Source organism: Cajanus cajan, chromosome 2 (assembly GCF_000230855.2).
Source record: "Cajanus cajan strain Asha chromosome 2, NIPB_CcT2T_4, whole genome shotgun sequence".
Classification (NCBI taxonomy): Eukaryota; Viridiplantae; Streptophyta; class Magnoliopsida; order Fabales; family Fabaceae; genus Cajanus; species Cajanus cajan.
In genome coordinates this window covers 77,550,876-77,571,031 of record NC_138518.1, presented here as the reverse complement: position 1 = coordinate 77,571,031, position 20,156 = coordinate 77,550,876, and the positions used below count along the sequence as shown (strand labels likewise).

Sequence of the window (20,156 nt, the reverse complement as noted above, 5' to 3'; positions counted from 1 at the left end):
TAAACTGACATTTATTATGAAACCTTAAAAGTATTTTTAGCTTTTGACACTTTCTTTTAATCTATTTATTCTTTCTTTTTCACACTACCAAGAACAATGTCTCATTCATTCCTTTTTTATTTATATTCTTGTCTCTTAGAGAATGTTTGGTATGCTAGAAAGCAGAAGTGAGGGAAGAAATTAAGATTGTAAAATTATTAAGGATTAAAATGGGGGAAAAATGTATCTTATATATAAATGAACAAAATATCCTTGTTTTTGCAAAATTAAAATAAAAATTATTAAAATATTTATGACATTTTATATTTATATTCTCTTTTTTTTTTCATTTTCTTTCTTATCAGACAATCCACGATAATCATTTTTAAAATATTTGCATTTTGAGATTTTTATCATTTATAATAATATTACTTAGTTCAAACATAACTATTTTCAATAGATAATATTTGTGATATATATAAAAAAAAATCATTTCATTTTCCTTTTTTTTCTTTCATTCCTTAAACTAAACTTATTCTTAGGTTGTATTTGATTCAAGGATTCAACAAAGATTTTAAAAAAAGTGAATTAAAAAATATCCCATTATCATGTTTAGTATGAATTTTAAAATAATAAATAAATAAATTCTTATAAATTAATGATTTCTAAAATATAAAATAATCATGTATATATTACATTTATTTTCATGATAAAAGATACCTTATATTTCCATGGCAAAAGTTACTCCTTTTTTTTGTCAAAACTTCGCGCCTTTGGATGGAAGTAAGAAAATAATGAATATCTCAATCAGCTCAGATAAATAAAGTTTGGTTACTAAATAAACTGTATATAACATTTGATTTAGATGATCCATAATTCACATATTTGATATTAGATATAACTGTCGCAAACTTTCTCAATCTACAAAAGTTCACTAAAAACAAGTATTCAAAATTATGTAACTTCAATATATTCCCTTTCTGATTTCCATATCTTCTTATCTCAACATTGGGCTACATAAATAAAGTTGGGTACAACTTCTCAATGCTCATGATATGGCATAACATAACTCTTTTTATCCTCAATGATCCAAAATATGCATATTTCACATGATTTTGTTGGACACACATGCTTGACTCAATGGTTAATTTTTACATTTCAACTAGGTGTCACTTTGGTAAACTAATCACTTAATAATATGATCATATTTATTTTCATTGTATTTTATCAAAACCTTTTCTCTTATTTTTACATACCTTTGTGATCAATGATTATCTCTATATTCACTCATTGCTCACATAATTTTTCTTTTTTATTTATATAAAATACAAAAAGACGTGATATTGCAGAATAATGCTTTTAAGCATTTTGTTTTTCTTTATGCATAGGCATGATAATTTTAGACATGTGATTCCTAGAAATAATAATATTATAGCTTGAAAGGCAGTGTGTTGAAGCATCTTTTCCTACCTAGCTACATATAATACCTAGCAAAAAGTGAGACAAGTCTAAGAGAAGCAACAAATATTGCAGAGAAGAGGGCCATGCATGTCTATGGTGAAGGAGCATCCATAGGCTGCAATGCTTGACTAGTTTTTCATCTGACCCCCTTAAAGTATAACACCAAGCATGATCGTGACTCAAATCTTTCTTTCAATATTCATGAACGTGTTTCATCACTGCACCCCACGTCCCCCAACTACCATTTCCTCACACGACCCCACCCCTTCTCTCTCTATACTCTCATCACATAATGCATGGCTAAGATATTAATGGTGTATTTGAAAAAGGAAATTTAGTAAGATTTGGAGAAGAAAGGAAGGGATTATTAAGGAATTAAAAAGAAAAAGATATATTTAGATAAGATGATTTTAGTGGATTTATGAGAAATTGTTATTAGACTCGTGAATTTTAGTAGAGATGATTTTATGTAAAATTTTTCACTAAAAAATGTATGAACAGGACTATCCCTACACTCTTGTTTAAATAATTAGTTAGTAAAAGATAAAAAAATAATTATCTAAATAATATACTTTACATAAAAATCTAGTTATATAAAATACATTTTAAAAATATTAATTTCTGACCTAATTTCACTTTATCAAATAACTACAAGTTTCACATTATTTTTTATCTATTTTCTATTAAATAAATTCTCACCATTTCTCTTCCATTCTCCTCGATTCTTTTCCCACTCTCAAACAAATCATAAATGATTTCTCATGATTATTGCAAGTTTAATGACTATATTTCTTTTTTAGTTAAAGAAGAAAGTATAACTTCTCTCATCAACAATTAAACCCACAATTAGAAATAAAGTAATATTTTTATTTACAAATACATCATAATTAAAAATTGAAATCTAAACTTTAATTAAGGACTACACAATCACTAGTAATAAGTATACCTTTAATAAAATCAACAAATTTATTATACTTATAGTTAATGATTGGATGATAGTGCAAATGCATGACCTATTTTCTCAATTGATTATTAGGTACAAGACACTTTTGAGGGAATGTTAATTTTAGAAATTATATTCTTTTCAAATCTTTTATATCTAGAAATGTAGTCCAGAATATATTTGATTATATCCTTATAAATAATTAAAAAATATATATTTTTCTCTCCTGCCATTATCCATTTTGTAAATCTTCGATCATTCTCATGAAAATGAATTACTCTCACCTCCTCTATGTATGAAAGGATGAGTGGTGCTGGAAAAAATGTCTAGATATACTTTTTGCTGTGGGAATAACATTTCAAAAAGATACAAATACAACATCTTTTTTAATGTTCAAATACAATTAATATTTTGCAACTACGTCAGCATAAATTTTCCAAGAATAGAAAAGCAAATATTAAACAAATTAACACCGCATTAAGTTGCAAGGTATTTGTTGGATATTATAAATGTTTAGAATTTAATTCAAAACAAACAACTAACAAAATATTTTTGGATGATATTAAAAAAAATAAATGAGTACTAAAATTATATAGTTCAATTGATCCGTGCTTAAAATATCCCTAACTCTCATGTTCACTAAAAAATTATATAGTTCAATTGATCCATGTTTTAACATAACAATTAGCAAACCAATATGTACCGGAAGGTCCCTATCGGTCACGTTGACCAACACGTGCCATTTCGTCAGACACCCGTGCATAGCCACGTACAAGCATCATCATCAACATCGGCTCGGCATGAGGCCGAGAACCTACATCAGTCTGGTTAATGCAAATATGGACCATCATCATTCATCGAGTCGGCTCGGTCAGGTGCCGCGCCGACATATAACATACCGGAAGTATACAGGCTGCCGTGTACGGACTGGACGGTTCGGTCATTTGCCGCTCCGACTAGTATTGATTAGACGGCTCGGCCTCTTGCCGAAGGGTTAGGCGAGTCATAACAAGTAATCACAGTCAAGAAAGGTAAGTACATGATTAAAGCCTAAACGACCAATTAGTACCGTATTACCTAATTTGGTAAACATCTGATAGGGCCCATCACGCTCAGGCCCATGTCAGATGCTATAAATAGGTCTCACGTAACAAGGTATGTCACTGTTCATTTTTAACCTAGATACTCGTGCATATACTAACTTGAGCGTCGGAGTACCTTTTGCAGGTACCTCCCCCCACTTTTGAAGACATCGTTGGAGCTCTTATTCGGTCCCCTTTCACTAGGAAGAACAGGAGTGTGCCCTCAGACAGGTACATTTTGGCGCCCACCGTGGGGCCGAACCGAGAGCAAATTCGAGATTTATTGTTAGAAGAAAGCATGGTGAAAACGAGGAAGAATAACGTGGAAGAACACCAGTCCGAAGACGAGCATCAGTCAGGGGCCGAGACGACAGAAGAAACAAACTTGAATAGTATGGTGCGACAGATGAAGGAGGAGATGGCCGCCATGAAGCAACAACGGGAGAAAGACGCGGCCGAAATGGCTGCACTACGGGCGGAAAACATCGCCCTCAAGAACCAGTACCGTGATCCTACGTGGAAGCCCTCCGAGACGACCCATACTCAAGGATCGTTCCATTCGCATGGCCAGCACACCTCGGTCCCTTACACCTCTGTTGCCCCTGCCGCCCATGCCTCGGCTAGCCGACCGTTACAGCCCATGCCGACAGCATCCCACCGGCACCCCTTTACACCCAATATCATGCAATCCGCCCTCCTTGACAACTGGAAGTCCTTGTCTCTCGACAAATACGATGGAACCACCGATCCAGATGAACACGTTGACGTGTTCCTAACTCAGGTGACCTTAAACACCACCGACGACGCCGCCCTGTGCCGAATCTTCCCGACGTCGCTGAAAGGACGAGCGTTGAGCTGGTTCACCCGGCTCCCGGCCAACTCGATCGACTCGTTTGGCACCCTAGCTTCCCAGTTTACCATCCAGTTCGCTACAAGTCGACCACACCAGTTGACTTCTCTATCACTGGTTAGTATCCGTCAGGAGAGGAAGGAATCACTTCGGGCGTTCATGACCCGTTTCAACAAAGCAGCACTGGAAATTCGCGATCTGAACCCTGCGGTTGCTCTTCATCATCTAACTACCGCCCTAAAACCAGGCCCCTTTGCCAATAGCATCTGTAAAAAACCGCCGACAGACATGGATGACTTGCGCCGACGCGCTGACAAATATATGCAAATGGAAGAATTGGCGGAATTCCGAAGCCAAGCCCGAGCGGAAACGTCAGCAAAACTTGAGAAAACGACCGAGACGACCTTTCGAAGCCGTCCTAAAGAACCTCTTCCTCGTGAGAAACATCCACGAGGGCCGAGGTACTCCCAGTATACACCGCTCAATACGAGCAGGACAGCTGTGTTGGAACAAGCACTCGCTTCGGAAATACTCACAGTTCCGAAACGGGCGTCCACCCCCCCGAGGGCCGATACGACCAAATCCTGCAGATACCATCGCAACAGAGGACATTCGACAGAGGAGTGTGCAGCCTTGAGAGATAAGATCGAGGATTTAATCAAACAGGGGCAACTCCAAGCGTTCGTAGGCCAACCCAACTCGACCAGGCATGTTGATCGTCCTAGGCAGTATGAACAACCCAGCCAAAGGAGGGCCGAAACACGTTCGTACCGCGAACGTAGCCGGTCTAGGGAACGGAGAGAGCGAAGAGAGGAAGAACCCTCGACACAGCCTAGACGGGTAATCAATACCATAGCTGGTGGTTTCGCAGGCGGAGGCTCTACCTCATCGGCGCGACGCAGACATCTACGAGCCGTTCGGCATGTACACTCGGTTGAGACATCCCGACCCCACCTACCTACTATCACTTTCACAAAAGATGATTTTAAAGGTATTGATCCAGACCAGGATGATCCAATGGTCATTAGCGTTGAGATTCACAACTGTATTGTACGTAAAACGCTAGTGGACCAGGGCAGTTCAGCCGACATTCTTTATTGGAATACATTCAAGCAGTTGGGGATTCCGGAATCCGAGCTGTTCCCCTATGACGAACCTCTGGTTGGGTTCTCTGGCGAACGAGTACACACGAAGGGATACATCAAGCTGACAACACGGTTCGGGTTTGATGGGGATGAGTACAGTGATATCCCGGTTAAATATGTGGTGGTGCATGCCAATACATCATATAACATCCTGCTTGGTAGGCCGTCACTGAACCGACTCGGCGCAATTGTATCCACACCACATCTGGCAATGAAATTCCCAGGCCGGTCCGGACAAATAGTCACCATCCATGCCGATCAAAAAACCGCCCGAGAATGTTACTTTACCAGCTTACGTTTGCCAAAAATACAGGAAGAAGAGTCAAAGGAGCCGAGAAGAGTGCATTCGGTCTCGCAGCAATCGGTTATGGACCTCGACCCCCGAATCAACCAGGATGAAAGGGTAGAGCCCACGGAAGAAAAGCAACCATTTCGAGTCGGCACATCTGATCTTCAAGTCACTTACCTAGGCGCCAACCTGTCTCACAAGGTGCAGCTTGCCATTAAACAAGTGGTCTTGGAAAACAATGACTTATTCGCATGGCAGCCATCCGATATGCCTGGCATCGACCCCAATTTCTTGTGCCACAAACTATCCGTCAGTAAGGAAGCTAGACCGATTGCTCAACGGCGTCGAAAAACTGGTGAAGAGCGTAAAGCAGCTATCGAAGAGGAGGTGTCAAAATTACTTGATGCTCGGTTCATCCGAGAAGTGCACTATACAACATGGTTAGCCAATGTTGTTATGGTCCGCAAGCCGAATGGGAAGTGACGCATGTGTACCGACTACACTAACCTGAATAAAGCCTGCCCAAAAGATGCCTACCCACTGCCAAACATTGACCGACTTGTTGATGGAGCGTCGGGACACCAGTTCTTGTCTTTCTTAGACGCATACTCCGGATATAATCAAATCCGGATGCACCCCCAAGATGAAGACAAGACGGCCTTCATCACTGAATCGGCCAATTATTGCTACCGGGTCATGCCGTTCGGGTTGAAAAATGCCGGAGCAACTTATCAACGTTTGATGAATAAAGTTTTTCATGACCAGATTGGTCGAAGCATGGAGGTGTATGTCGATGACATGGTGGTAAAATCAAGTACCGTGTCGGCACATACTCGAGATCTGACCGACGTTTTTAGAGCCCTTCGGCATCATCAAATGCGATTGAACCCCGAAAAATGTGTATTTGGGGTCTCAGGCGGCAAATTTTTAGGGTTCATGCTGTCCAGTCGAGGCATTGAAGCAAACCCCGACAAGTGCCAAGCCATTTTGAATATGAAGAGCCCAAGCACTTTAAAGGATGTACAAAAATTAGCCGGCCGCCTCACCTCCCTGTCCCGATTCCTTCCATGTATGGCCGAAATAGCCAAGCCTATTCTCGTTTTGCTCAAAAAGACTGAAAAATTTAAATGGACTCAGGAGTGTGAGGAGTCATTCCAGCAGTTCAAGACACGCCTTGGGGCTCCTCCAATCTTGTCTAAACCAATCGGTCAACTAGATATGATTGTGTATTTGGCTATCTCGAGCAGTTCCATCAGTGCCGTTCTGGTACAAGAAAATCAGGAGCAGCAACAGCTGGTATATTTTATCAGTCGGACTCTTCAGGATGCCGAACGACGCTACCAGCTGATAGAAAAGGTAGCCCTGGGCCTCATCTACACGGCTCGTCGACTTCGGCAATATTTTCAGAGCCACAAGATCATTATCCGAACCGACTGCCCAGTAGCCAGAATCTTACGCAAACCAGAGATCGCCGGCCGAATGGTAGCATGGTCGGTCGAACTCTCAGAGTTTGATTTGTCCTTCGAACCGAGAGGTCCCGTCAAATCACAGCATCTGGCAGATTTTGTTAACGAGCTTACCCCCCCAGGACATTTTGAAGATGAGCCGTGGACTATGCACGTCGACGGCTCCTCTAATGGTCAAGGTAGTGGAGCAGGGATAATTCTGGCTAGTCTGTCGGGCATCACAGTCGAACAGTCTCTTCGGTTCGGTTTTCGGGCCTCTAATAACCAAGCAGAGTACGAAGCGTTGCTGGCCGGAATGCGGTTGGCAACCGAAATGGGCATAAAAAGAATTATATGCTGCACTGATTCAAAGATTGTGGCCGAGCAAGTTAATGACAATTTTCAAGTCAAGGACTCAAACCTACTGCAATATTACCATCTTTTTCAAAGGCTAAAAGACAACTTCAGCGAAGTACAGGTTCGGCATATCTTGCGCAATAATAATGAACGAGCTGATCAGTTGGCTCGACTCGCCAGTAGCCGAAAACCGGGACAATTGCGAACCACCATTCACCTTGAGGTTCCTTCCCCAAGTGTAACCACCGAATGCATGACAATAGATGAAGCACCCTCATGGATCACACCCATTCGGAAATACATCACTCACGGCGAATTACCAACCGACCCGGTGGAAGCAAAGAAGTTGCGCACTCGCGCGGCTAGATACTCAATGATTGCCGAGGATCTCTACAGACGAGGTTTCTCATCCCCGATGCTCAAATGTATAGATAGCCACCAAGCTGACTATGTAATGCGAGAAATCCACGAGGGCATTTGTGGATCTCATTCCGGAGGACGAACGCTAGCAGTCAAGGTTCTGCGTGCAGGTTACTTCTGGCCGACCCTGAAGGGGGATTGTGCAGATTTTGCAAAAAAATGCATTCAATGTCAGAAGTATGGGAACCTCATTCATGCATCGGCCACCGAGCTGCACACCATCAGCTCTCCTTGGCCGTTTGCCATATGGGGAATTGACGTATTGGGACCATTTCCGGTTGCAAAGGGGCAAGTTAAGTTCCTCCTTGTAGCAGTAGACTATTTCACAAAGTGGATAGAGGCTGAGCCACTTGCTTGCATCTCTGCTGCCAACGTCCAGAAGTTCGTCTGGAAAAACATGGTTACTCGGTTCGGCATTCCATATGCCATAATCTCCGACAACGGTTTACAGTTCACGGATAAAAAATTCAACTCTTTCCTGCAAAACCTTGGCATTCGGCACAGATTCACATCAGTTGAACATCCTCAGTCGAATGGACAGGCCGAAGCTGCTAACAAAGTCATACTCACAGAATTGAAGAAACGACTCGGATCAGCAAAGGGAGCGTGGGCTGAAGAGTTGCCGGAAGTTTTGTGGGCATATCGGTGCACACCGCAGTCTACTACTAAAGAAACCCCTTTTCGCCTAACATACGGTGCCGACGCAATGATACCGGTTGAAATAGGGGAACCATCATTCAGACGGCAACATTTTCAGGAGGACTTCAATGACACATCTCTTCGGGCTGAACTAGATGTTCTTGATGAGGTGCGGGACAAGTCGCAGGTAGTAGCCGAAGCATGCAAGCAACGCATGAGTCGGCGCTTCAATTCTAACCTCAAACCAAGAATATTTCATGAAGGAGACCTTGTATGGAGAGCAACCGGATCGGCAAGGCGCAAACCGTCTGAAGGCAAACTGGCAGCTAATTGGGACGGTCCGTTTCGAGTACGACACGCTCTAGACAACGGAGCATATAAGTTGGAAGAGCTATCCGGCAAAGTTCTCCCGCGAACATGGAACTCTACACACTTGAAGACTTACTATAGCTAGTTGTCTATTTCACAAATTTGTAAACGTTTTAAGGGTGCACTCTTTTCCTTGAACTGGTCTTTTTCCCTCTTAAAAAATAGTGAAAAGAGGTTTTGGCCGGCAAGGTTTTTAACGAGGCATCCATTTATCAATGACAACACGATTCAATCATACTTTATTTTTACAATCATGCTTTAAATTATTTAACAAGTCTTCCCTCCCGAGATGTCTCTCGGCTAAGGATGTGACTTCCAATTATTTAACAAGTCTTCCCTCCCGAGATGTCTCTCGGCTAAGGATGTGACTTCCAATTATTTAACAAGTCTTCCCTCCCGAGATGTCTCTCGGCTAAGGATGTGACTTCCAATTATTTAACAAGTCTTCCCTCCCGAGATGTCTCTCGGCTAAGGATGTGACTTCCAATTATTTAACAAGTCTTCCCTCCCGAGATGTCTCTCGGCTAAGGATGTGACTTCCAATTATTTAACAAGTCTTCCCTCCCGAGATGTCTCTCGGCTAAGGATGTGATTTCCAATTATTTAACAAGTCTCCCCTCCCGAGACACCTCTCGGTCTGGGACAACAAATTTTATCAATTCAATAGTACACAAGATAAATTGGAAAATTAAAAGATGATTTCATTCAGGCGCTATCGGCCTCAGAAAGTACATTCATTGGAGGGCACTACTGGCCCATTCATACAACAAAAACATTCAAACAAAATCCTACTAGCCCATCATTCAAGATTGCACCTCAACCTCCCCCTGCACTGGACCATCTTCCGGGGCACCTTCCTCGCACACCGTCTCCTCGTTCGGTCCGGCAACCCGTGCTGGGGCCTCCTCATCCGGTTGCTGGTCCGGGGGGATGGCAGTCATGTCCACTAACTTCCCCTCAAAGAAATCCTTGGACATATCTAGGTGGAAGTCAGGAGGAAAATCGCCGAAGTAGCAGGCTTGACGAGCACATTGGGCGAAACCGGCCTGATGCTGACTGAGAACCTTGGCACGTGCCTTTTCCTGATAAGCTCCAAAGGCAATCTTCTCAGCTTCCAGCTCCTTGCGCAGAACTGTCACCTTCTCAGTCTCGCCCTTTAGAGCAAGTTCGAGACGCTGTACCTTTAAAGCCAAGTCATCGGCGGTCCTTCCGCGGCGGTCCATCTCGGCCTGGTACTTACTGCTAGCCGTTTGGGCGTCAGTCAAAGCAGCCAATGTCTCTTGAAGAGACTTTTCCTGATCAGCTAGCTGTTTGCGCAGCTCATCAGCCTCACCGTTTGGCTGCATGACAATGCTTTGTGCCATGGCCACAGCACGCACTTGGAACTCACAAAAGAAGCTCCATTTTTGCGCCGAACTCATCCGGCTCAGCAGCCCCTGGCCTGCCTCAGAGGTCAGGTCTTGACTCAGGAAATCCTGAGCGTTCACATTGCCAGCCAAGAAACTTGGTGCCGACAAGCTTTCGGGAACAGGGAGGCTGGCCACTCGGCGCTGTTTCGCCCGGCGACTCTCCTCCTCGGCCCTAGAATCAGGCCTTCTTTTTTCTAGTTGGGGCCGGGTGGTCTTCTTTGGCCGAGGCGCAGGCCCGACCCCGCTACCTTGACCAGCTGGATTCACGGGCGCGGCGGGCGTAGGCCTATTCGCGGTATTCGACGCCAAGTGGTTTCGAAGCAAGTTGCGAATATCCAAATCATCATGACCCGCCATTATACCTGCACATCATTAGTCAAAATCAATGATAACACTTGAATTCAAACAAGTAGGAAAAATACCATACCAATTAATTCTTCGACTACGTCAGCCGAATCAAACAATCGGACAAGAGGACGGCATGGGAGAGGCCGAGGCAACTTGTCTAAAAATTCAAGACTTCGTCTCTCCTCCGGAGACAAGCGTGATGTGGAAACCGTGTCATATTTGCGCGGCTTCCGGGTCCAGTAGAAGGGAAACAGTGGATCCCCCTCAGTGTCAAAAAAATATTTCTTTCCTGGTTCCGGCCGAATCATCACCTTCATAAATCCCACTTTAAATTTTTTGTAGGAAGTGGTAAAAGGTTGTAGTAGACAGTCACTGTGGCGAATCAAAGACAGCCACTTGGCCTTCCTTGTCGGCCGAGAAGTGTAGAAACGTAAAAATAGATGTGGAGTGGGAGAAAGGCCGAGACCCAGACACAAATGCCTGAACCCTTGCATAGCGGCCCAGGTGTTCGGATGCAGTTGACTTGGCGCCACATTCAGAAGCCGAAGTATACCCATGAAGTAATCGTCAAACGGGAGAGATATCTTCAAATCCCGGAACATATAATCATAAACATAGAAAAAAGGGTACTTAGAAGTCCCCTGACCCAAATAAACAAAGTCTGGATTTGACACCCCGTCGCCTCGGCACGGTTGAAAGAAGATGGCAGAAGGTTCCTCATCTTCAGGAAAATCTAAAAACTTCACAGCTGATACAAAATCCACAAGAGATTTCTTACTCGTATACCGAGAGTATACACTGCCAACCTCACCATGCACCCATGAGTACCCCGGAGTTGATATGGACGGGAACGTTCTTGACGATTCTCCACCCCGGCTCGGCTGCTCATCAGAACCTACAGCCGATGCAGAACCACTCCCACTTTGAGAATGACCGGACCCAGAAGCCGACCCCACGGAGTTGTCCCCATTAGATGCCGAAGCCGAAGGCGTATCCCGGTTCGGCGTCGCCCTTAACCTAGATTCCCCTTCGTCCCCAGAAGAGTCAATGTTAACAACGTCTAAATTAGCCATTACGTACCTGATGGTTGAGCTTGACCTATCGTTGAGAACACTCGCAAACAGCTTCGGCTCAGAGCAACTAATAAACTTGCACGAAAAAACCCTCCTCTTTGCACCTATTTATAGGCGCCTCCAATAAGCACCTGAAACGACACCCCCTTGTGCATACCGTTGGATCATTTAAATCCAACGGTCCAAAGATATGAAACTCTTCGCATGCGTCACTAAAGCCCAACGGATACAACTTTTCGTGTTCCACACCTCCTAGCATGCGCCGTTAAACGCATAATGATGGCAACCCTTCACATCCCATCAGCAGTTGTAACCCCTCACGCGTAATTAATGTGTCAGTTATGCACCAGAGCAATCAATGCTTACCAGCTACGCCTCAGATAGGTACTTTAATCATAACCCTACACATTCCTGAGTCTTTCGTTGTACCCCATTCAGATCAATTAACCCTTTGCGTCGCTTCCCTCCTCAAGGCTGGGGGGCTTGTGTACCGGAAGGTCCCTATCGGTCACGTTGACCAACACGTGCCATTTCGTCAGACACCCGTGCATAGCCACGTACAAGCATCATCATCAACATCGGCTCGGCATGAGGCCGAGAACCTACATCAGTCTGGTTAATGCAAATATGGACCATCATCATTCATCGAGTCGGCTCGGTCAGGTGCCGCGCCGACATATAACATACCGGAAGTATACAGGCTGCCGTGTACGGACTGGACGGTTCGGTCATTTGCCGCTCCGACTAGTATTGATTAGACGGCTCGGCCTCTTGCCGAAGGGTTAGGCGAGTCATAACAAGTAATCACAGTCAAGAAAGGTAAGTACATGATTAAAGCCTAAACGACCAATTAGTACCGTATTACCTAATTTGGTAAACATCTGATAGGGCCCATCACGCTCAGGCCCATGTCAGATGCTATAAATAGGTCTCACGTAACAAGGTATGTCACTGTTCATTTTTAACCTAGATACTCGTGCATATACTAACTTGAGCGTCGGAGTACCTTTTGCAGGTACCTCCCCCCACTTTTGAAGACATCGTTGGAGCTCTTATTCGGTCCCCTTTCACTAGGAAGAACAGGAGTGTGCCCTCAGACAGGTACACAATACATTCCCTAACTCTCATATTATTCGGTTTTGGATATCATACACAATGGTTATCAGTTTTGAATTATACAGAAATCGGAATTTTCTTACTCCTTAGAATAAATTGTTGCGAATAAGAGCATGTTGGCAAATACAATGGAAATACACTCGTCGCATTATTAAGTGATTAGTATACCAAAGTGTCACCTAGTCTACATGCAAAAATTGACCATTGAGTTATGCAATGTGTCCAACAAAATCATGTGAAATATGCATATTATGGACCATTAACAATAAAAAGAGTTATGTTATGTTATATTATGAGCGTTGACAAGTTCTATCCAACCTTGTGTAACCCAATGTTGAGATCAGAAGATATGGAAACCAGAAAAGGAATAGACTGAAGCCACATGGCTCTGAAGACTCGTTTCTGATGAGCTTCTATAGATTGAGAAGGCATGTGACCGTTATATCTCATATCAAATATGTGAATTGTGGGATCAGCTGAACCAGATGATATATACAGTCCATTGGGGGACCAAGCCTGATTTATCAAAGCTGACTGAGATTCACTGCTTTCTTGCTTCCATCCAAAGGCATGAAGTTCTGTCCTTTTTGATCTAATATCGAATAATCGAAGCTGCCTCTCAGGGGTCCTGCAACAAATAAAAGTAAAGAAAAACAGTTAGTGTCTCCTTTAAACTTGTGCAACAAAAAAATACGATCAAAGCCAAATTCATGGCTATACTTTGTATGTCACACCCAAGTATATGAATAACAGAAGGACAAAGCTGAAAAAACACTGATTGAATTGTGAGAATAAAACCTATATATCCTGGTTGAAAATTTAGAAGAAAAAAAATCCTTACTAAATTATGGGCAATATTCTTGTTTTTTATCCTTAACTAGTTAGCTATATTGTCACCAACTTAGATTGACATGAGTGATGTGTGACTCTCATCACTTAAACAAGTAGTAGTTTTTGCGCACATATGCAAAAAATTTAAGATGGAATATTTGGTGCATGTCAAACTCCCAAAGAATATTAGTCTCCATATTCAATAAAGATACTCCTAGGTAAAAAATATTCACAAGGTGTTGATCAACCGCTCAAGTACCCGAGCTGTGAAGAAGTGTTTGTTCGAGTGTTCATCTGGTTTTTAACTTCTAGATCAAATCTTATATTCCATTTTCAAACATACACAAATTTCCATAAAGAAAACATCCAAGACGCAACAAAAATAAGAGGCATGTTAAGAAGCCTAGTATAGAATTTAACTCTTCTAAAGAGAGTAATTCACTTTAGATAGAAAGTGAGGTATCTCAACTCTTAATGAGGAAAACCCCTCAAGTAGAATTTAACAAGACAATGATTGTCATGCACATGCATATAATATCAACCATTGATTGAGATTCCTTCTTTTTTGCACTAAAGTAAGAGGAGCCAAATCCGGCTAAAATTAATAAAATGAATTCAGTGACAGTGAATTCCAAAGGCAGATAAAAATTACCCGGTTTGAACCATGAATAAATTGAAGTCACACGGATTTGGCAGGACACTCAAACATTTACTATCAACTTGATGCAAAAAGTCTTCTTTTCCTACACGAGCATCATACCCCAAAATTCTCTTGTCTCTACCAGCAGACAACACAACTTGCTTATGCTGCATCCCAGCTACTCCCATGACAGCAGAAGAATGAAGATTCCTATGCAATCGTTCTGGCTTCCAATTGTTCTCACCATTCTCATTCCATAGTATGACAGTATGGTCAGTTCCCCCAGTTACAAAACTGGTATTTTCCCAGGGCAGAAAAACAATGCTATTTATAACACCCTTAACATGAGGCTTCTCCTCTAAGAATTTGACACGTGCTCTCTGTAATTACATGCATAGCATAGTTGGCATAATATGAATCAATTAACTATAAAAGAAAGCAAATTCTAAAAGTGCTACATCTATGCCAGCATGTGTCAAAAGTTGTATCTTACCACTCCCCCTTGTACTCTACTCAAATCTGTAACTGATATTTGAGAGTCTTGACTATCAGCAGTATATACTGAAAACAGGCTATTTCCCTCAGGGTGCCAAGCTATATCTTCTGGCCATCTCCTCTGATTTGGGGATATACAATCTGTTGTTCTAAGCAGAGAAGCTCTTGATCTACAAATCAAGATGGAGAGAAATAAAATGTGAAATATATAATATGGGTAAGAATATTTAAAATATTTTGAAGTTCCAAAGTTATAACATTTTCTACTACAAAACTTAATATATGCCGAGTTATAAACCGTCACCGGTGGAATATATTCGTGTAATTTTAAACATGAATGTCCTTATTATAGATAGGAAAGAACCATATAATAAAATCCAAAGACATTCAAAAGTGCCTGGCATGCATTAGATCTGCCTCAATATTACAATCGGATTCCATTATCTTGCAGACCCATATTTTAAATTCATTTCTACGGTGATCTCAAGTATTATTTGATTTTTTGATAGTCAACCTACATGAAGGTATAACAATATAAAGAATTTATTTAAAAAGGCTAAGATATACCCTGAAGATTGAACTTCCCACAGGTTGACCAATCCATCCAAAGCACTGCAAACATTCTCAAAAAAATAAAAATACAAACATCAAATTGTAATAGACTTGCCATAAAAGTATTTTATCAGACTGTAATTTAATATGAGGATGGATAAAGCATAACACATAAGTCATGCTTCCATGTATTTATATAGACAGGTCTCTAATTATAAGAGGAGCTTTCAAATCACTAATTGAAAAAAATGCATGAAATGCATTTGACCAAAATTTGGTACTTGTGAAGCACCGAATCTGGCGCGAACACTAGACACAACATATAGATACACCAAAAAATAGTTAATGTCCAAAATATGTGACATGGGGACACAACATGTATATATAAACTTTATAATTTGTACATGATAATGACTCTTAATAGATGAATCATATTTAAAATGAGTTAATTTTTAATTTATTTTTATATAATAAGAGTATTAGATAAGTGTTTAATTAAGAAATGATATTGGTTTATTCTATTATATTAGCTCGTGTCCAACTCGTGTTAGAGAGGAGTTCGAACCAAAAAGATTAATAATTTAAAATTGTGACTCAGTGAAGAAATATCGTCCGGCGATATGTTTGTGCTTCACATAGGCTGCCCGAAGAATTAAAAAAGAGACAATTTTTATATTGAGTCAACTTTCAACAATATCGTATTTAAACATGATTTTATTAGAAGATTCTATGGGGAAACAATGGTTTGCAAACTAAAATCCAATCACACCCATAACCCTTTCATTAAAAAAAATCTATGATCAAAACATATACATAATCTTTTGCCATGAAGAAATGATTCCATTACCTCGTCACAAAACGTTGATCATTCAAAGGACACAAAGCAATACATCGCAATTTCCTCTTGTGTTGACTTGAGAAGTGATTGCTCATTTGATAAGGCACTGATCCTGGTGAAGAACTCCCACATATTAAAGGAATCAATTCCTCGTGTCTTTTCTGTCCTGTGAAGCAAATAAAATTCTTGCCAAAGTTAACTTTATTTTAGTCATTGATTATGGTCTCATGAGGTGGCCAAATTCACATAATAATAATAATAATAATAATAAAGAAGGCTACCAAGCTTCCTTTTGCTCCTTCTATCCTTGATTTCAACATTTTCTTGTTGAACCCTCTTCATGGTTGAAGGAGCACTTGAACCTACAATTGAATCTTTTGTTGTCGCATTTGCACGAGAAGTAGAAGATGGCAGTGTAGGTATGCACTGCGAGATTTTCGAACTCGCAGCAGGAACAAGAAGGTGTGGCTTATTAGATAGACGATGATTCTTGAAAAAATCATCACTTTCTTGAGTGAAACCGTTCTTTGATCCATGTTCTGTCTTCACATGTTTAGATTCAACATCTGATAATAAAGTTGCACTTGTTTTGCCCCGAAGTTTAGCCAATTTGGATTTAGATTCTTGCAACTTTCTTTCCGCTTCATCAAGCTGCAATTTTTTGTCCAAGCATGCAATCAGCTTATAATTCCCACACAAAGATTATACTTTTAGGCTTTTCTTGGAATAAAAATAACGTCTTTCACGTAAAACTTGTGTGTGTCGATCTGTTTTCACTGAAAAGAAAAAAGAAAATAGTATTGAAGAGAAAGGAGTAACCTGGGTCGTGTAATGAGAGATGTAGTAACGTAGGTTTTTGACTTCACGGGTACGATGTTGGACGAGGGCCACCAGTGCTTCCTCGTGTTCTTCCCTGACATTGACGACGCCGTTTTCTTGGTGTTTCTTGGTTCGGTTCATGTCCTTTCTTCTTCTGGCATCGCATGTTGCTTCAAATTTTTGAAAGAAATGAAGAGGCGCTAAAGGGTCATTACTCATAATTCGAAGAGGTAACTGCCAACTAAGAACCATTGGCAACATAATCGCCACCTACACCTACGTCCAATTATTCATTCTTTTTTTTTTTTTCCGCCAATTTCTTTTTTATTGTTATTAGTTGCCGATTAAAATAGTTAACAATATATGAATATTTTTTCACACAAAAAGTATGTTGAACTGAGTCAAGGGATAACAGAAAATTATCTTTTTTTAACCTATATCCATATCTATATACCTATCTAGATATGTATTTATATATATTTTTATTTTATATTTATATTTATCTATTTTATATCTACTAGCCGGAAAAAAGTATTCGTACATGCATTGTATTAAAAGAAAAAGATAAATAAAAAGAAAAAAATTAAAAAAATTATTCATAAAAAAGGTAATTATTGAAAATAGAAACATAAAGTAGTTATTAAAAGTGATATCTCTTTTATATATTAGTATTAGTATAGATTCATTAATTTCAAGTTCTTAAATTTGATTAAAAAATATTTTTTTATCATTTTTTAAAATAAAAGAGTATAATGGTCAAAAAAAGTGGAAACCAAGGTGGTTACAGAAAAGGGTATAGATAATATTTATCTATTTTATCTATACTAGCAGGAAAAAGGCACTTCGTGCCTATATTATATTAAAAAATAAATAAATAAATAAAATGAGAAGTTACGCATAAAAAAGTAATTATTAAAAAATAAATAAAAGATAAAATCGTCCATATAAAAATGAAAATTAAAAGATATTATTGAAAGTGAAATCCCTTTATATATTAGTATAAATTCATTAGTTTCAAGATTTTAAATTTGATTAAAAATATTTTTTCTAATTTTTTAAAATAAAAAGGTATAATGATCCAAAAAAGTAGAGACTAAGGTGATTATCAAAAAGTGTATTCCTTTTATATATTAGTATGGATCTATATTCTTAAATGTGAAGAGAAAAAAAAATTATCATTTACTTTAAATAATTACTTACAACTGGTCAACCATCTATTTTATTATCTTTTTATTTTATTATTAATTTTTTAAAATTAAGAGACACATTTTGTAACTTTTAATTAATAAAGCAAAGATGAGAAGGTAATATTTACTAGAATTGAAAAATCCAAATCCAAATTGACTTTAAAGTCAAATTAGTCAAAATTTATCGGATGCTGAAAATGGGACAAATATGAATTAGGTGCAAGATACTCTAATGTGCATCGAATTTTCCTATCTCTTCATGCAATTCAAAACATGATTAGTATTTAAATCTTTACACTAACAAAAAGGAAGAACTAAATGCTTGTTACAAGAAATGATATACTTTGGAGTGACGAGGCAAAAAAAAAAATATAACAACGATACTATGATAATAAGATGTAAATAAAGAAGTGTGATATTTATCAATATTTATAATTTTTAATAAAAGGAATATATTTTTAAATAAATACTTTGATTTTTATATTTTTAAATTTTTTTGTCCATTCAATTATATGATAACTCCTTATAGATAAATGATAAAATTGAGAAAATTTATATATAAAAAAATTGTAATCGTCTATGTAAGTTAAAGACACAAAATATCTCAACTCCTCTAGTAATTTTTAAATTTTATTATAAAAAAAGATATTGTAATGAGAAAAAACACTATCCATTGAGAAGGAAAAGAGTCACTCATTACTACTTTATGTGAGAGGAAAATTTTGTAATGAGAATAGTTTTCCAAATTTGTCTAAACAAAATTTTATTGTGATTTGATATAATGAATATTTGTTGAGATGTTTCGTGATATAAGCAACATTGTTGAATGACATTAGATTCATTTTTCCCTTATTTATATTTATAATGTTATTTGGGTGTCCATATATTTTATTTTCATTGTAAATGAAATAAATTTTTTTCTAACAATACAATTAGATAAAAGTTGCTCAAAATTCTCCCCACCCCTATGATAAGTTAGATGAAGATAAAATAAAATAATAATTTGAAAATATTATTTTCATTTTTTTAATAAAATAAACAATAAATAACCTAACCTCTATATTATCCATAAAACAATATAAAAAAAACTATTTATAATAATAATCACTTTTGGTCTATAGATTGTATAAAGAGGTTGCAATAGTACAACAACATGCAAAAGGACATGTGAATATTAAGTGAATATATGTAAATAAATTCTCATAGGGTTTGTTAAAAACTTGTTTTTTTATAAGGTACATTTTGATGTTGTTAAAATACACTTTTGTTAGAATATTTAAATTTAAAACCAACTATACTTTTACTCTATATAAATATTTAGGATACATTATATTTTGGTCCTTCTATTTATTTATAAGATTCAACTTGATTTTACTATTTTTAAATGATTTAATTTGGTCATTTTATTTTTTTAAAATGTTTAATATTACTTTTTTATTTAAATTTACATTAACAACGTTAATGAAACTCGATGAAACAACAATATTGAACATCGTTTAAATGATTAAATCAAATCATTTAAAATGTTCAATTTGATCTCATTATTTTTTAAAAGGTTAAATTTGGTCCTTTAGTTTTAAGAGAGAGAAAAATCAATGTTATCATTTAACTTAATTTCATTAAAGTGACAATTTGGTTGAAAAATAATAAAATCCTGAAATAATATCGTCTATAGGAACAAACTCACAATCACATGATTAAAATAACATCATTTTAAAATTAGATAATCAAAATTGAATCATTTAATTTTAAAAAAAATTAACATTACTCTTTTAACATAACAATTTGGTTAAACAATAATGGAATTCTAAAATAATACTTTAAAATCAAACCAAAATCGTGACTACGTAGTTAAATAACAATTTGGTT

The 20,156-nt window shown here is 38.5% G+C and overlaps 2 protein-coding genes across 3 annotated transcripts; one reads left to right on the top strand and one right to left on the bottom strand.

Moving 5' to 3' along the window:
* Positions 1–3,763: 3,763 nt before the first annotated feature.
* On the top strand, positions 3,764–6,232 carry LOC145955204 (uncharacterized). Its single transcript, XM_083069913.1, has one exon. The coding sequence runs from the start codon at positions 3,764–3,766 to the stop codon at positions 6,230–6,232; it is 2,469 nt and encodes an 822-aa protein (XP_082926039.1).
* Positions 6,233–13,041: 6,809 nt separating this feature from the next.
* On the bottom strand, positions 13,042–17,379 carry LOC109813667 (uncharacterized). Of its 2 annotated transcripts, XM_029274436.2 has the most exons (7): positions 17,101–17,378; positions 16,563–16,932; positions 16,291–16,447; positions 15,459–15,503; positions 14,890–15,061; positions 14,409–14,776; positions 13,042–13,553 (listed from the first exon to the last, which is right to left on the bottom strand). In XM_029274436.2, the coding sequence occupies exons 1-7, from the start codon at positions 17,359–17,361 to the stop codon at positions 13,235–13,237; spliced, it is 1,692 nt and encodes a 563-aa protein (XP_029130269.2). In that variant the 5' UTR covers positions 17,362–17,378; the 3' UTR covers positions 13,042–13,234. The 2 variants fall into 2 exon arrangements, with proteins under 2 accessions (XP_029130269.2, XP_082925278.1); XM_083069152.1 differs by lacking the exon at positions 15,459–15,503 and having other exon boundaries at positions 17,101–17,379.
* Between the last annotated feature and the right edge of the window lie 2,777 nt (positions 17,380–20,156).